Source organism: Falco cherrug, chromosome 4, assembly GCF_023634085.1.
Source record: "Falco cherrug isolate bFalChe1 chromosome 4, bFalChe1.pri, whole genome shotgun sequence".
Lineage (NCBI taxonomy): Eukaryota > Metazoa > Chordata > Aves > Falconiformes > Falconidae > Falco > Falco cherrug.
The window spans coordinates 40,337,958-40,355,538 of NC_073700.1; the positions used below are offsets into that span (position 1 = coordinate 40,337,958).

The 17,581-nt window shown below is 40.1% G+C and overlaps 1 protein-coding gene across 23 annotated transcripts in view; it reads left to right on the forward strand.

The window, feature by feature from the left end:
* Positions 1-17,581, forward strand: part of RBFOX1 (RNA binding fox-1 homolog 1) — a 918,315-nt gene that overhangs the window by 209,991 nt on the left and 690,743 nt on the right. The window contains exon 1 of one of the 23 annotated variants that reach the window (XM_055709779.1): positions 14,564-14,664. The exons of 21 other annotated variants lie outside the window; for them this stretch is intronic. In XM_055709779.1, the coding sequence (XP_055565754.1) occupies positions 14,620-14,664 (45 nt within the window). In that variant the 5' untranslated portion in view covers positions 14,564-14,619. Of the gene's footprint in view, positions 1-14,563; positions 14,665-17,581 lie in introns of those variants that run through there. One more of the 23 variants, XM_055709782.1, reaches the window with a different exon arrangement.

Sequence of the window (17,581 nt, forward strand, 5' to 3'; positions counted from 1 at the left end):
TTGTTGGGCTTTTTGTTGTGGTTCCAGGAGAAGTGGGTGTAAAGGTGCCTAGAATGGTGAATTGTTTTTCTAATGACCAGATAATGGGAGCAGGAGATTGCAACAAAACCCCATCCTGTCCCATTCTGCGAGACAAACCAATTGGTTCCATTCTGTGTTGTAGCTGGTATCCCGCCTTCTGCTGTCAAGTTCTCAACTGAAAAGCTGTGAAAACTTTTCCTCTTGTTTTAGTGAATGTTTTCACAGAATTCCTACATTCCGCTTTCAGTTAATGATGCAGAAATGTAGCCACCAACATTTCTGTCTCTTTCCTCACAGGTGGATTGATAGTAGTTCAGTTGTTACTGGGTTGTGCCCATGCAAACTATTTGGTATCTACTGTGATTTGGTAAAGATTATTCCCTTCTGTATAATTGTATTGGTCTTGATGGCTATATGGTATGTGATTCATCAAGAGAATTAAATCTTGCTGCGTTCTCTCAGCTCTCAGATTCTAGATTTGGGGTAGATTTAGAAAGCTCTGTCTTTTCAAGTCTTCGGTGGAAAGAAGTTTCCCTTCATACACATGCCAACCATTTACTGTTCCAAGTGATTCTGTTATGACTGTTCAGATCCATTTTCTGGTTTTCTGTTCTGTAAATATGCAAAAATATAGACCAGGAAATAGAACAGAGACTCTAGTTTTGTCTTTGGTGTTGTTTTTCTTTTCCTTGATTTTAGCATTTAGATAAGCTTTAATTTCTTTTTGGGTTTCATGCCAGATTTTGAGGTAATGATGAGTTGTAATTTTACCCTTGTTGTTTTATGCTTTCATAATAACGGTATTAATTCAGTGATTTCAGTAAACACTGCATAGCATTACAGGTTAGGAAACAATGCTCATACACTTTAATTGCTTGGGGTGGTGTGTAGTTCTAAAAGTGTTAACACAATTATGGAAGATTCCGTTCTCTTGAAATACAGTAAGTTTTCTGAGGATGAAGATGGAGCAGTCATCTGCTAAATCTTACAAGGAGTATGTTGAGAAATCTGTGTAGTAAGTGTGACACTTGTATGAGCAAGACATTTGCATCATGAGGAGCAGCTAAAGTCACCGTGTGAGTTTTAGAATGGCAATAATGAAACTGCCAGAGCAGAGTTGATGTGATGGTCAATGCTCTTCTCTAGATGTGTATGCTAATAAAAATAGATGAATCTTTCAGTGGTGTACTGTTCCAAAAATCGTTCTACTCTGACTTCAAGTTTAATTAGTGAAATCATCCAAAACGCACAGTTCTTAGCATAATATGAAAAAGACTTAATGATGTGTGATGACTCGCAAGAATACAGGAAATTGTCTTATCTTTTGTAAATTAAGTCTTACTCTTCCCATCTTATTAAAAGATGATGCCACCCTATTGTCAAAGCATTGGTAGTCAGAGCCTTCCAACCTGTTTGTAAACAACTGGTCTAAACAACTTCAGTAGAAAATATTACTGGATATTGGTTTTGGCACTGTAATTCAATCAAGCCTGTCGCTTTTGTATTTTCCAAATGCTTACGATCAAGATGCACTATACTTGCAGGTCTGTTGAGGATATTAAATATGTGTATATATAGATATATATGTAATGTTTATTCAGTGCAGCAGATGTTCAGGGGAGAGAGCTAATTTGAGCCATGCAATGCGGCACGGTAGCTGTTTTCCTTTCCTTGCCGTCTCTCTCTCCCCAGTTTGTTCTTTCTGCAGTGTGAACTCAAGCCTAGCAATAAACTTCTGGGTGACTTGCTCTCTTTGCTGCTTGGTTCTCTCAACACCTGTGTTCACACCTTTCCTTAGTGCTGTCCCTTTTACCTTCTGTGCCAGCTCTGTGAGGCTGCCCAGGCCCGTGAAGGCTGTCTGTAGCCTCCTTGCGTGTCCATTAACAAGTTCACAGCTCAAAATATTAGGGATTCTCCCCACTTGCCACCATTTTCACTACTCAAATTGAGTTACCTCCAAAATGAACCTCATTTCCCTGAGTCCTAACATACTGCCTTTACCATCATTTCTCTCTCTTGGCTAACTGATACTGGCTTAGCTTTTATATGGAAAGGCAGAGAAAAGGATTGTAGGGAATGACTTTTTAAAATTCAGTAGAAACATCTGGTTTCTGCTGCTACAGGTTCTAGATCAGTTAGACTTTGCAGATAACACATGGATGGTAGCACCACACCACAGCATAACCTTTGAATTTGTGGCAAGAAAATTGTTACTGTTGTACTCACAGCCTGGCATGAATCATTAGTGGCGACAGAATCCAGGATCTCCAACACTGTGCTGAACAGGCAGTCCTGTGTCCAATGTTTCCAGGAATACGGCCTCCCCGGCATGTGGAGAGAGTTGGGGCGGGTGGGGAAACCAACAGAACCTCCTGCAGCTGGGTGCCAGCATCTCAGGGCAGCAGCTGGAGGTGATACAGAATCGATGGAATAATGGTAGTGTGGTTCTCTCAAAAGTCCCAGCGAATTTATTAGTTTGGGAACCTTTCTGTGATTTTATCTATATAAATATAAATGTATAAATATCACTCATACATAAATATTATATATATATATGTATGTATGTGTGTGTAAGGATAATCTCCAAATCTCTTTGTTCTTTCCTTCTAACTTTCTAGTAAAGTAGTATCACATACTTAACCTTTGAGTAATATTTTATTACAACATGATATAAAGTTAACTTGCAATTTTATTATTACTGTAATTTTCATTCAAAATTTTGTATCCACAAATTAACTTTATTCCATTGAAGTTAGTGTGGAATACGGTACCCTGGCTTGTCTCCTGAATTTTCAGTTTCCCTCTCTGTTGTTCAAAGCGTGAATGCCATTTTGTTTTCCAGGGAAAATCAGCACTTAAGGTAACACGTTGTAAAAGCACTATTATCTTCTGAATGGTGGGATTCAGGGTTTTGAGGAGGAGTGCGGGGAGGAAAGGCCATGAAAATATTGGAACCTCAGAACATACTAGAAGCTGGTGGCATTTGGCAGGAGCTGTAACTAAGATCAGGAGAGGGGAAATATTGATAATGGAATGAAATGACAGTGCTGACTTTTCATGTGGATTTAAAGAGAAGTCTGATCTCTCTGAAAAGCTTTTTTGGTAGAAGTTAGTGTCTAGGGCAGGAGCATGAGCATAATATCGTGATGGAAGTGTAATTCAGAGTTTCCTCGTTTGGAAGGTCATCTTTCCTTTAGTGTCACTTTAGCTTCATGTGCTGGATTGAGCAGAAGCAGCCAGACTCCGGTTCTTGGAAGCACTGTTCTGTACTCTGGGTGGGAGGCTACACTCTCCTGGTTCTCTGTATTTCCACAGACTTTACAGTTCTCTAGTGACTAGTACTGATGATTCTAGATGGAGGGAAGTGGAGCACTTGGCTCTGTTTAACACAAGCCACCTCTTTATTATCTCTGTAAATAACATATAGTTGCTATATATGCCTTTTCACTTGTGGACTGGAATCTTTATTCCACTGCCAGGTTAAAGACTCTCACTGTAAAAGTAATGAGTTCTTTCATTTTCTGCCACTGAGAGGGGAGGAAAGGATTCATAGCCTTGATGTCCAAAATTATACCCAAGAAATTGGAGGTAACGCTTCTCTGCCGCTGACGGACTGCTTGCACTGTTAGTCCTGAAACAATCCTGGCGGCTGAATGCGCTGAGCACTGTGCTCGATCTACCTGCGAGTGTGTCTCTGCCCACTCTCATTCCTTGTGTGCCAGCTGTGCATCCAGGGGATTATGTCATCCTCCAAATTTTTGGCCTGTTTTCCTGTATTGTCCTGCATTTTAAGAAATTCATACTAATCCAGATTCCTCGGGGCCAAATTTCTGGCACTGAATTTCAGAGTTTTGTCTAGGGAGACTTTCTTCAACCCTACAGACATGATTGCCACAGGCATAAGGGATAAGTTCCAAAAACATCCCCATAATAATAGAAATATATTTCATCCACACTGCAGTTGTTACTGGGTTACTGTGAGGGAGCGTGTGGGGCAGTGGGTGCCCTGTCCCCTTGACCCACCCAGTGTGTCCAGCACGCCCAGGCACAGGGCGTGACGAAGCACCAGAATACAGGCTGTCCTCTGCCTTTTCCTGGGTTTCCATTCTGAAAATTGTTTTTCACCCAGCTGGCAGCCTGCCGTACCTGGCCTGGTGCAAGGCAGCAAAGGGCTGTTCATGGATGCTTTGCATCACTTTCTTCCGAGGGACAGGGTGCCCTGCACGTGTTTTGATCTAAGGTCACACTATTGTGGCAGAGATGTGGAAAAGTGAAATACGTGATGAACTTGTTTTCATTGCCTCTAGTGAACAGTATATGAGCTTTGAGAAACTGTGTTCAGAAGAGTCATCACTGTGCCATCTGAATTAGTGAAATAGAAGTGAATACTTCTGATTTTCTGAGAGACTGTTTTCGCAGTGGTTGTCCCCTAATAACCATCACTGCAGCCACAAGGTAATCTCATGTGTACATATGTCAGGATGCTTAGTATGCTGCAAAAGCCTGAAATGCTTTTTTGGATTAATGTTGTTCTTGCCCTGCAGGTTGGGGTGGAACATGTACCACCTTGCAACCAGTAAATGCCAGAGCTTTGGTGTTATTAACAGTTTACTTCTGAATTCTTTGAGGCTAATTGCTTCAGGAATGACATAGAGCATGTTCTTGCTATTGTGAATATTGAAATTATCTCAAACATGTTGTGGTTATTTATATGGGTTCAAATAGTATTGTCATGGGTAAGACTTACAAATGGGTAAGTCTGAGTTAGAGAAAAGTATTCAAGTTTTCAGTTACCAAGATCTACTGCTGCTTTGCGTTCAGTTGTGCTTTGGAAGTGTTAAAGCATTGCAATGAGAATTCTGCTTACTAAAAACCCCACAAAGCAAAAGTTTTGTTTCACTTGTGAGAAAATAATACATCAAGCTTGGTTGTTTTGTTGGCTTTTTAAAATGAAAACTCTAATAAAAAGTGCTCAGAGAGAAAACTTAAATTTTGAGTATCCACACTTAGAGCGACCTCAGTACAATTTGCAGTTGTTTAGCAGGGAAAAACCAAATTGCCCAAATTCTGGTGTTCTAATTTATCTTTTAAAAGAATCCACCAAACGAATAGAGCCCCATCTATGCATTTTTCTTCCTGGCAGAATTCCACTACTCAGTAATGAACAAGACATAAAAATGATCCGAGTTTGAGTTTAACCAGAGGTAGAAATACAGCAGTGCATCCTGGCTCCCATACTTATCAGGTTGTGTTTTCCTTTAGAAAATTCTTTCATGTGCCAGTGGGATAGCAGAGAAAGATAATGATCTGTTGAGTAGGAGCAATGAAGTAAGACTCTCAGTCAATAAATTTGATAAAATGCAAGCAAGTGAAATAATATATTATCTAGTACAGCTGTTCAGTTACATATACATTGTTCAAATAATTTGAAAGCTTATCCTATACACAAATGTTTGGGTTTGAGTATAGCATACCAAAAATTAAATGTAATTTATCTATATTTATGGGAATTTATGACAGGGAAAAGAACTGAATTTTATTATAAAATTTTATTCTGAATCTCATAGTAAGACTACTTAAAATTAAATGTATCCTATTAATGCTGAGCTCAGCACAATAATTATTCTTTTAGAAGAATTCTATTTTAAAACTAAAGCTAACCAAAAAGCATTTTTATCAGCAGAATATTGAGCTTCAATATGAATTTTAAAATCTGCTAAGATTTGGGGTTGTTTTATAGTACAAAAGAGAAAACAACCACTTTTTTTTAATTGTGAATTTCCCATTATATATTGCACCGTGTGCTGTAATGGCAGATATTGATAGAGTCAATTTAGTGAAATAGGTACTATATAGTTCAGTTAAAAATACATAGTAAATATTGACTCCTGGGAAGCTTGTACTTCTCAAATAAGACTTAAATGACCCAGGTTTGTGGGGTTTTTTTGTTGTTGTTGTGTTTGGTTGTTTTTTTTATTACCACATTGTATGGTATTGGCAGTAGCAAGAAATGTCTCCCTTAATAGTGGCATAATTTACTTGTAAGGCTCTCTGTTTGTCAGAACCAGAAATATTTTGCCACGTTACTGGTCTATCCATTTTCTAGAATCTTTTCATGAAGTTTTACATGCAGACTGTACTGTATGTAGGCTGTGCCATGGATGTTTCTTATACGCTGGTTATAAAAAGACTTACCTGGAAACCTCCAGATTTATTAGGTGACTTGGAGTGCCACTGTATGCAATTAGTATTTACCTCCCTTGCAGAATGATTAGTTGGGAAATATTTGCAATTTGACAAATTATATATGTAATTATATAAGCTTTGGGGTAATCATATGTATATTTTAGTTATTCAGTACATTTAATTATGCTTTGTTATGAACTGTTTACAGCAGTTCTCACTAGGAGGGGGAGAGGAGAGAGGGAGGGCAAATGGAGCTGGATGTGGAGTAGAACCAAGGGAAATCTTGTATTAGAGATTCACCAATGAATCTTTGCAGACTTTATGCAAATCCACTGGGTATTTTGTGAAAGTGTTAATGAGTGTCACATCCTGATTACTGCAGATTTCCCCTTACATTTCCAACCATACCAAATCCAATTGAAACTGCTAAAATTAACATCAGAAGTCCACACAGTTTGTCAGAAAAATGTGTGAAATTTGTTTTCCTAATACCGTGCCCTAATTATTCATGGAAACATTATATATACATGTTGGTATAAAATATCCTGTATACGTTCCCTGATGGATAACAAACTTAACATTGGTCCCCATAAATCCTTCTAAAGGAGCATCTATTTCTGAGGGGTTTTTTTGCATCTTACTGCAGAGGAAACTTTTACCATTTAACTGCCAGGGCCCTGAGGCTCCTATTGGGAATCTACTTGTTCACCAACAACTAGGAGGAGCAGCCTCCTTGCCACAGCGCACCCTGGTCCTTTTGCTCAGCGTGAGGTGGGGCCAGCAATATAAGAAGTGGTCCAGACACATTGATTTAGGTAATTTAGTTGATACAGTCAATCTAAAAAATTGCAAGGAATGCAAAGTAAAAAAATAAAATTAATTTTAAAAAATAAAAATTCATTTAATTGGTATGTTTCCCTTTATCTAACAGTCATTTTCAGGGTCTTCAATGCTTTATCCAGCTCACTTGCCTGTCTCCCCGTTATCTTTGTGTTTCATTGTTTAGGCAGTCTCTCCTCTCAACCCATCTCCCAGCTTTTGCTGGTTTGGAATTTTTGAGACGATCTGCCATTCTCTTTGCTCTCTTTTTACTAGGTCTGGCAAACCCATTCTGTCTTTAGATCTGGGCCAAGAAAACCCTTGCAACTTTTGAAGGTATCTTCAATATACAAACATTTGAGAGGAGGGAGATTTTTATAACTCCCCATTGGGATGCGACGGATGCAAAGGCAGCTGGATATGAGATCAGGCAGTTGTTATGTATCTTTTATTTTGCCTGTCTTTATCTGCCAACCTACTGTACACTCTTAATATAATTCTGAATGCCTGCATATATGACATGCTGTGACCTTAATGAGCCTGTTTATTTCAAGATACGTAGTGGCATCGTTCATTTGCACATTAAAGGAAACTTTGCTGGAAGAAGACAAATTTGAGGCTACAAAAGCTTTGTGATTATTGTAATGCTAATCTGTATTCAATCCCATATATTAAGTGTCACATCTTGAATACTTTAAAAAATTAATTAGTCAACTGTGTTGTGCCACAGATGAGCAGAAGCAAGTGGTTGCCTGCATCCACAAACTGTGATATTCTCTGTGCCAACATGACTTTAAAGGGGAGCAGTAACTGAGCTGGAGGTGGTCCCATCCTCCTCCCCCCACCTGGTAGTGTACAAGGGTATGGCATTTGTGTGATTGTTTTTTTTTAAATGATGAGAGTATGTTTAAAGTGTGTCAAGTAACAATCCCTACAGTGCTTTACAGCCTGTATTTAAAAAGTTATTTAAATCTTCACATGCGTTTTAGTAGAAGTTATAGATCATGCATCTAATGCTAGTGAGAAGAGTATTGTCAAGACGTTTTGCAGTCTGGAGAGTAACTGTAAATGTAAATAGGCTGAGTAAAAATAAATACAGCTGCTTATTTGTCATTAACTATACATAAAAGATACACATTTATCAAATTTCTCAACAGAATTGTACCTCCGTATGCCTCACAGAGTTGGACAGGAGGAGTGGGGTTTTGCCCACTTTCTGAGCCAAAAATTTTCTAGAAATCTCTAAGAAACTCGCCTGTCATTCTTTTTTCTTTCCTCAGATTGCTGCCTGTACGTACAGGGAACACGTGAGACTCACACCTGTTTCACGTGGGGTCGTGCTCACAGTGTTTTACTTGGGATGTAAAGGTGGATTGAGAGGTCCAAACTCGGACTCCTTGGAGTGTGTGTGCCTCTAGGGATGTCAGGCAGAGGCCTAGGTGCCCTCCCCTCCCGGTTTTGGGACAGGACGATGTAGTCTGTTAACTGCATTTGAAGTGATGAGCCCCATTTAGAGCCCAGCTCTGTGGGTGAGGCTGCAGCTTATCCCTTTGAAGGCATCCCTTGCACAAAGTGATCTCCAATGGCAAGCAATTGCACTTCCAGGGTTTTTAGATGTTTTCTTTGCATTTTTACATTCCCTCTCCCTGTGGTATGGTGAGCACTGGCAGATCTGTATTTCCTGGTCATGTGGCTCTGCAGACAAATTAACCTTTTGCAGTTTGACTGAGGAAATGATTTACGGTAATACTTAGTGAAGTAAAAAAAGATTGCAGAATTGGAAGACATTTGGAATTCACAGTACAAGTAAAAGTTTTTTTTTTCTAAATGTTGCTACATAAAGAATTGTAACTTTTTTGTGAATACCCTCTAAAAGCAGTTCCAGATTGCCTTTGGAGGAAATATATTGGCAAGTGTTTAAAGTCCATGTTTCAGCCTTAACCAGTAACCCTTGTTCATGCAGAAATATTATTTGCCTTAGTAATGTGAGGTTTTGGGCATAGTTTAGCATTTCGACAGGTTTGTGAATAAGCACATAAGGAATTATTTTTCTTCAAGACTTTTCAGAGACCTGTTTCTTCCTCATGTTGGCAGAGGCATCATTATCGTATGTTTCACATTAAACATTGCAATGATCTGACAAAATCAGCTGATAGCCTTAAAGTGAATGCTTCTGATAACTTGGGGTTGTGTTTTGCTTATACTTGATAAAAATTCAATACATATTTTTTCCTTGATCTGATACATCTTCAGCAACATGGCTTTATTTCAGTGCTTTGGGTAAGTAACAATCTTTTGATTGTGACCTTCTAAGCAGCAGTGTTTGTGCAAAAAATCACTGTCTTGTGGAATATACATTTTGGGCTCCTTTTAGGGAGGATAGATAAAGGGATGACTTATTATTTTTATGACAGCTTTCATACCATTTATGCAAGAAACTTATTGCAGCAAGGTTTGAAGTGAAATGTATTAGATCAGTACTATTTCAGTTGTATCAAATTGCATCAAAATAATGTTCCCCTCTTACTATTTTACTGATAGTGATTGATTTCTTACAGTTGATTCTGAATGAAATTAGGCATGGATTTGGAGAGCAAACAAAATTTTGCATTTAATACTTTTCAAAGTTTTGGATTTAGCATTACAGTAAAAGTGCCAAAGCGGGTGCATTAGGACACTTACAGCACATAAATTACTTCATTTGTGAACTACTTTGATTGTATGTGTAGCCAAAACAATACTAGAACATTCAGGAGAGATTAGTGGCGTCAGTTTCAATACAACTCCTTGAAAAAGAGGAAGCATTTCAGATGGATCTCATCACATTTACAAATTCTTTACAGATACTATTTGTGAGCAAGGGACCAAAGAAAAAACACTGACATTTTGAATATACAGACAAATAATTTGTGAAAACACCTAGTACTTTGCGTCAGTGAAACTTTTGAACAGCCCTTATGTAGGTGTAATGCTAAAACTGCTCATTTTTGTGTACTCCTGTAATTAGTCTCACCGTGAAGTTGGCAATATTGTGGATGCTTGCAGGGTCAGGCCTCTGGAGAACATTTTAAATTCTTCTTAGTAGAGGAACAACTTGGGGTTACGGGTTGCATTTCTTTTGATAGTTCAGGTTTAAAGAACCTTATCTTTTAGATTCTCTCCAAAAGATTATATTTAGTAACAGTGTAATATTACAAATTCTCAGATTTAGGTTTCCTTGGGCTTTTTGATTGCCTTTTTAGGAATGTGACATATGATTGATATTGTGTTTCTTAACATGTCGGTCATCTCTCTTAGATCTACACACTGTAACCATAAAACATTTTGGAATAAAACTGCAGTGTGTTTATCATAAATCGCATGATACTTTTCCATCTGAATATGCTTCATTAGGCTTCCTTTCTGTAGTACTACTAGATCGTTAGATGGCATGTAGAAAGAAATAATTTCAGCAGTAAACGGTCAGGCATGGAGAGCCCCCATGTGTTTGACATATAAATGCATTAAAGATTAGACCACATTTCATCATGCTATATGAGAAGTATTTGCAAACCGGTATAGGTGCAGAATTACCTTCTGCTTGAGTTGCTACTTTTGGATTTTACTAATCTTCATTTTACTTCAAAGAATAAGTTGCTTTTTGATAGTTCCCACAGCACAGAAACTTCGTTCTGTAAATTAAGACCTAACCAATTACACACTGAAGCTATTCAGCTGGAAGCTTTCTAGTGTGACACACAAAGCTTTGGATCAGTTTCAAAAAAACTCGTAACAAGCCCACACCATTCACTAAAAGGCACCTACTTTACCGTTAGATACTCTGGTCTGTTTCTCTGTGAGGGAATTTCCTTTACACAGTGGTGTCCTGGTTTCGGCTGGGATGGAGTTAGTTTTCTTCTTAGTAGCTGCTGCAGTGCTGTATTTTGGATTTGGTGTGAGAATAATGCTGATAGCACACCGACAGTTTTAGTTCCTGCTAGGTAATGCTTATGCTAAATTAAGGACTTCTCAGCTCCTCAGGCCCTGCCAGGGAGCAGCCCGGGGGGTGCAAGAGGTTGGGAGGGGGCACAGCCGGGAGAGCTGACCTGAACTGGCCAAAGGGCTATTCCATACCGCAGGGCATCATGCCCAGTACATAAACTGGGGGAGTTGGCCGGGGGCTGCCGATGGCTGCTCGGGGGCTGACCTGGTATCGGCCAGCCGGGGGTGGGTGAGCAGCTGCACTGTGCATCCCTTGTTTTCTTGTCTCCCTTCCCTTTGGATTTCATTCCTCTCCCCTTCTCTCTCCTTTTCACTATAACTGTTATTATTATTGTTCTTTTGGTTGTATTAGATTTCATTTATTAAATTGTTAATATCTCAACCCTCAATTTTTACATTCCTTCCTAATTCTCCTCCCCATCCTTCTGGGTGGAGGGGGGAGTAGGCGAGCGTGGCACTTAATTACTGGCTGGGGTTAAAACACAACAAGTGGAAAAAACAGAAGTAAAATGCTCCTTTTTTTTTAAGGAGAAAAGGATGTAAGGGCTTAGATAATAAACATCTAAATGTCTTTAGAACTTCTGGTGCAACATGATACATAATGTGATGACACTCTTCTGTATTAGTCAATAAATACTTTGAAAATATTTATTTGAAAATCTCAGGTAAAACAGATGGAAATCTGGAATTACAGGAACTTCAATAGCCACTGCCACCACAGTAATATTTCAGTTAATTAATGATTGTCCCTGCAAGTGTAGTGGAAAGAACAGAGGTTAGAGAGATGCCTTCTTTCCCCATGATAGTATGTATGTGCAAAGAAAGTCATGACAAGGATCTCTTGCTGAACCACAGCAAGATCCTGATCTTCCCTGTTGCACTTAACTCGCTCAAGCTTTTGCTTATCCTTTTATAAGATAAAGTTTTTATCTTATCCTGCAGATCACTTCACAGGAAATTTAACTTTTGGTCTTGGTGTTGCTCCATAAACATTGTTACTGAGATGGGTATTGTTCCACACAAGGCTGCTGAAGTGTCTGTGCTGTCAACCAAGGGGATGGCATCCCAGCTGAGGGGCTGCAGCCCCCTGTACAGGGAATCAAGGATGAGCAGTGGCATCATTTATTCATTTGAGCATTTAAAGAATTGTATCTCTTGCTCATCCGTGTAGTGGAAGAAACACTCAGACCAAAATTATCCACCACTTAGAGAAAGTGGTGAAAATGAACATGTAAAAGTGTACAGGTTTTTTTCAAGTTACCTGATTCTGTAGGCTGAAATGGGACTTTACCATGCTTTTTCTTTTTTAAAGCTGGATATACAAATTCAGACTATTATTTTGATTGATCATCTGATCTTTGTCAGAACTTTGCGAATGATGCCACTTGTTCTGCAGCAGTATGTTCTTTGTCAGTGGCCCCCCCTCCCTCATATTTATTGCTAATGAGATAATTAATTGGTTTAAACTGTTTTTCATGGCTCAAAGAATTGCAGTCTCTGAAGAACAGCACTGAGTATCACACGTAGCATCTTCTGGAATTGCTGGTCATCTGGTAGAAAGCCCCTATGTGCTGCAAATGCTGGGAGCAACAGGCTGGGGGTAATGGTGCTGCTCCTTCACTGCCTTAACGCAGAGTGACCTTGCCCTGGAAATGGTAGTTTTGCCGAATAGCAGTGGCAATTAATGCTGGTGCCCTTTTTAATGTAATTCTGAGCTTAATACTAAGAATGGCTGGAGATCAAAATCAGATTTCAATAACAGAACTATTAGCCAGCCCATAGTATTTTGCTGATTGTGATGACAGGAGATGCTATTTCAGTAACCCCTGTGTTTTTGTTCATTCGTGTTTAGACACACAAGGTGGTTTAGTTGGAATTTCTAGTGCTTTAATGCTCTGAAACATATTAACTCCGGCTTAACAGTTAGTGTTTATTCATTTTCAGATCACTGTAGGTTCATTGATCCTCAGAGCCCCCTGAGAAAGAAGAGATAGGAGATAGGCGCTGTAAGTAGTAGTATTCTGATTTTACAAGTAGAAAAGTGAGGAGATGAATGATGTGGTCAAGGCCATACCATAAGCCAATGTGAGCTCTGAGATGTTTTGGCTATTATCCCACTGGTCAGGCCAGCCCTTGGAACCTTCTACTTCTTAAATTATAAACTTAATGCTTTATTATGATGATGATGCCTTAATTGTCCCTTAGTCTGTCTAGGTAGATAGTTTTCTTTTCCCTTTAAATAATAAGGTGAGCATGACTACCATAAAAACTTTAAAACATGGAAAACTTTATGAAATCAGAATCTGACTCTGATAGTATTTTGTATTTTTCTAGTTTTTGTAGACCATAATGAAACCTTGTCTCTCCTGGTCTGCCAAAAACGGGTGAAAATTCTTTGACTTGTATATGCAAAAAGGGAATGATTGATAGAAGTTATTTGCTTGGAGATCAGTTGTCAGTCTCCTTTTTGATTGCAGAATGATAAATAATGAAAGATGTTTTACTGAACTTTTTGTTATTTTTGAGAAATAGTGAACGTGCGGTACGAAAATACATGTTGTAGAATCGGAGAAGTCCTCAGAGCAGTATCCTTTGCATAGTTACGCTTGGTGTAAGTAGTTATTTGTTTACAGTTTGTAACCCCAGCTCCATAAACAGAAGTACTTTGAAATAACAGCTTGGTGGGGTATGAGCAGCGCTTTTGCAGCACAAGCTGCCGGTTTGTAATGTCCCTCTGAAACAAACAGATTATTTTTTTTTTTCCTCTGCTCCACAAATGGGTTAATTGCTGCCATCTCTTGTGGAAGGTGTTTAGAAATTCATCACAGTTTGATCAAAACGTTAACCCTGTGGGTGAAGATTCTAGCTATGCTGTATGTTAACCCTTTTGTTGACCTAGGATTGATCAAAACAGTGAAGCCCCACAAACTTTAGCACCGTGTCTAATATTTGAATAAATATCAAATATTTAATAGATACATGAAGGCATTCCATGAGCGGATTATTGAATGTAATCTCCTCTCCCCCTGTCCACCTTCCTTTCCGCAAGGCGGGGGTTTTTAAATGAGCTGCTGCAGAACCGCTCTTACCTACAAATAAAACAAAATGACTTCATTGCACGCGTGCCCTGCAAAGCCTGCCAGGGATATTAGCAAGGGGAAAAAAATAACGAAATAGAATCGCGGAAGGGCTTTGGTCGCTGGCAGCAGCGCAAGGGCGCGCAGCGCCTGAGGCACGGGCAGCGTCCCAGGGCGGCTCCGGGTGCGGGGGAGCCGCCGGGAGCGCCCCGCTCCGCTCCGCTCCGACCCCGCACGGCGCCGCCGGGAGCGCGGGCAGGGCGCGCGCACGAGGTGCCCCGCGCGCGCCGCCGCTCGCGCCCGAGGCAGCGCGGAAGGGCCGCGCACGTGCTGCGCGGGGCGTAACTGCCGCCCGCGGGGCCATGACCTTGAGGGCCGCGCGCGGGGCGCGGCGCCTGGCGGCGGGGCTGTAGCGGAGGCGCGGGGGGCGCGGAGCGGTGCGGGGCGGCGCAGGCGGCGGGGGGGCGCTGCCCGCCGAATCCCCCGCTCCGCCCGGCTCCTCCCGGCGCGGAAGCAGGACGCTGCCGCACCGACGATGAGATCTGGGCAGCTACTGGCGGCTGCGGGGGGGGCCCTTCAGGTAAGGCGGCGGCGGCCGCGGGGGTTACGCGGGGGCGGGGCGGGGAGGGGAACCTTCGCCCGCCACCGAGCGGCGCCGGATGGGCTGCGGGGGGGGGGCGGGGGGCGAGTCGGCATCTCGGCCGGCTGCTGCTACGGAGCCGCCGGCAGCGCCTTGCCAAGCTGGGGGGTGCGGGGGGGGCTGTGCCCTTCCGCGGCGGGTGGCTGAAGTTGAGGGGAACTTCATCTTCAAAGCGCTGTTTAACTTTCTTTTGATGAGATGTGTATTAGCATTTATATGAAATATGGCAGGAATCTCATTAGAGATGGTCTCATCAGATGAATCGCTGCCTTTTACTTGGCACTTGACAGGATCCCTGAACAAATGCGTTGCTTAGTTAACTTTCGGGTACCAAATATATTATCCACATCCTATCACGACGTTAGGAAACACGATTTGTACGAGGCTTTTAAAGCTTTATTACTGTCCTGGTTAACAGTGGTTTAGGTGGACTAAAACAAAAGCAATGTCTTAATAAATGCAAATTCAACATACAGGTAAATTTAGCTAAAAATCCATTCACGTCTGTGTGTATATGTATATATATATATATATTAAAAATCTGAAATAAGAGTATAGAATACTGGGATATAAAAATGCCTATCAGTTGCCAGCCAGATATATAATTGTAGAGTAATTTAAAGATTTTGACTGAATTTAGCAAACGTGTTTTTTCTTGAAAAAAATCTCACACACTTCAAAGTGTGGAAAAAATGTTGAGGTAAGTAGGGAAAGTGGTTTTTACTGGCTTTTAAAAGAGGAATCTCCTCCATACCCTTAGTAGGAGTATGGTGTTTTTCTGGAGTTGCAGTCGCACGTGGGAGACCTTGGCCCAGCCTGGCAGTGGAGTGCGGGGTGCTGGGCACTGGGTGCTGCGCGGGTCAGGCAGCAGGGCTTGGTCAGCAGCTTAGGCACCTTAAAATCAGATTGCTTTCAGGACTGTACAGTAAATTCTACCTCAGGTGTTTTGTTTAGATGGATATTCAAGTTTTTAGTGTGATTCATAACAGTGTGCACCTGTCAGTTCTGTAGGGGTAAGGAATTTGGTTTGATACAGAAGTAATTAATTAGGTTTTATGCAGGTGTTAAAAGTTGACAATTTTTTTTGCTTAAGAAATACTATAAAAATGTGGCTTACATACAGTAAATGATTTCACAGGTATTTCTAAAATGAAGCAATACAGTTCTGTTCATAAATTATAGGTTTTTTTCCTTATACATTTAATATTCGTGTTGCTGATCAGATTCTGAACATGCAAATGAGGATGACTTCTGGAAAGTGAGCAGAGCTGCTCTGAAGTAAACAGCGTTCCCTTGTCTACAGCAAGAGCAGCAGTGGTATATATTATTACCGTTCTTGTATTTGAATTATTTAATGGAAACAAAGTGGGCTTTTGGTTTTGGTCCTTCATAGGTGCTTCTCTGTGAGTGCATGTGTGGAGTCTCTGGCAGTCACCAGTTTTACTTCCTTCAAGCCTGTGTACCTATTAGGGATTGGATTATCTGTTTCAGAGCTTTTCTCCCTAAAGCAGTACCAAATTCCTTGGTATTTTGGGTGTTGTAAGCATCCCGTATCTCGCGTCCCCATTGTCTTCCCTTTAATATTTAGCCAGTGCCATCTCGACATCCAGTAAAGTGATCCTTCGGCAAGCGTAAGTAGAATTAATTATAGCCCTTTGCAAGCACAGGTTTAGAAAGATTGAGCATTATATTTTTACCTACTCCTACATGGGTAACTATTTGAAATGAAAGTAACAGTAGATGGATGAAACAAATTTAGTCTTGCTATCTAGCAAGTGTTATAGTCCGTTTTTCTAACTTCAAGCCAGTCACTTCAGTAGTATCTTTATCCTGGCATTGTGCAAATCTTTTATGATAAGATTTTCATGTAAGGTCTCAGTTTTGCTCATAAAACACAAAACTTCCAGCAACAAGTAACGAATTGATTTATTCAGTGATAAGCCTCGTGGTATTCTAAATGCTGCAAAAGGTCTCGAAAAATGTCTTTAACTATAAAATAGGACGTTTGAGTTTTTTCTGTTGTCATGAAAAATATTACTATTAAATGTTAATAAATTTTATTAAAATAAATCTGTTAGAAATGGCAAATGAAGCACCAAACTGGAAAGCAGAGGGAACAGAAATATAATTAACTCGTGCTTTTAAGGTATTGTAGCAGTAATTGTGAAAAAATACCATAGAAGGTAAATCAGGGGAATATGTGTAGAGAATTTTAACTATTGAAAAATATCTTGTATAGATTTTGCTTCATATTTTAAGTAAGTAACAAGCTGAGGAGTTATTTTTAAGATAGCTCAAGCCTACTGAAGACGAGCTTTTAGTTGACTTCAGTGATAGGGATTTTGGAGTTTTTCTTACAGTGAACATGTTACAAGGTAGTATATTTCTAGAATTTAGAGATGGAAACAAAAACTACAGAGGGCCTTGATTACTTCAGGTGAATTTTCAGTGTTATGGGTTTTTTTTAATATATATATTCAGACTGGGCTATAATTTACAACATTTCCTAGAAACTAAGCATAACTTCTGAAATGTAATAACTTTATGGGAGAGTAAGGTTTACTTTCCAAAGCTGTTATTCTGCCATAAATAGCCATATTTTCAATCCATCTAAAAACAATTTAGAAAAGTTATCTGCCTTAAAATTTTGTTTTGGAAAGTGTTACAAAGAAATAGTTCTCATAAATTGAGTTGTCAGGAAATAACAAGTCCAGTGGAATGCACTGACATATAGAAGATGGATTTTCACAGGTATGCCTTTTGGGCTCAAGGTGTGGGAAGTACGTAGTCACCAGGTGGAAGAAGAGTGCAGGCTTTTCATTTGAGTAGGGGCATCTTAAGTATGTTTTCTCTAAAA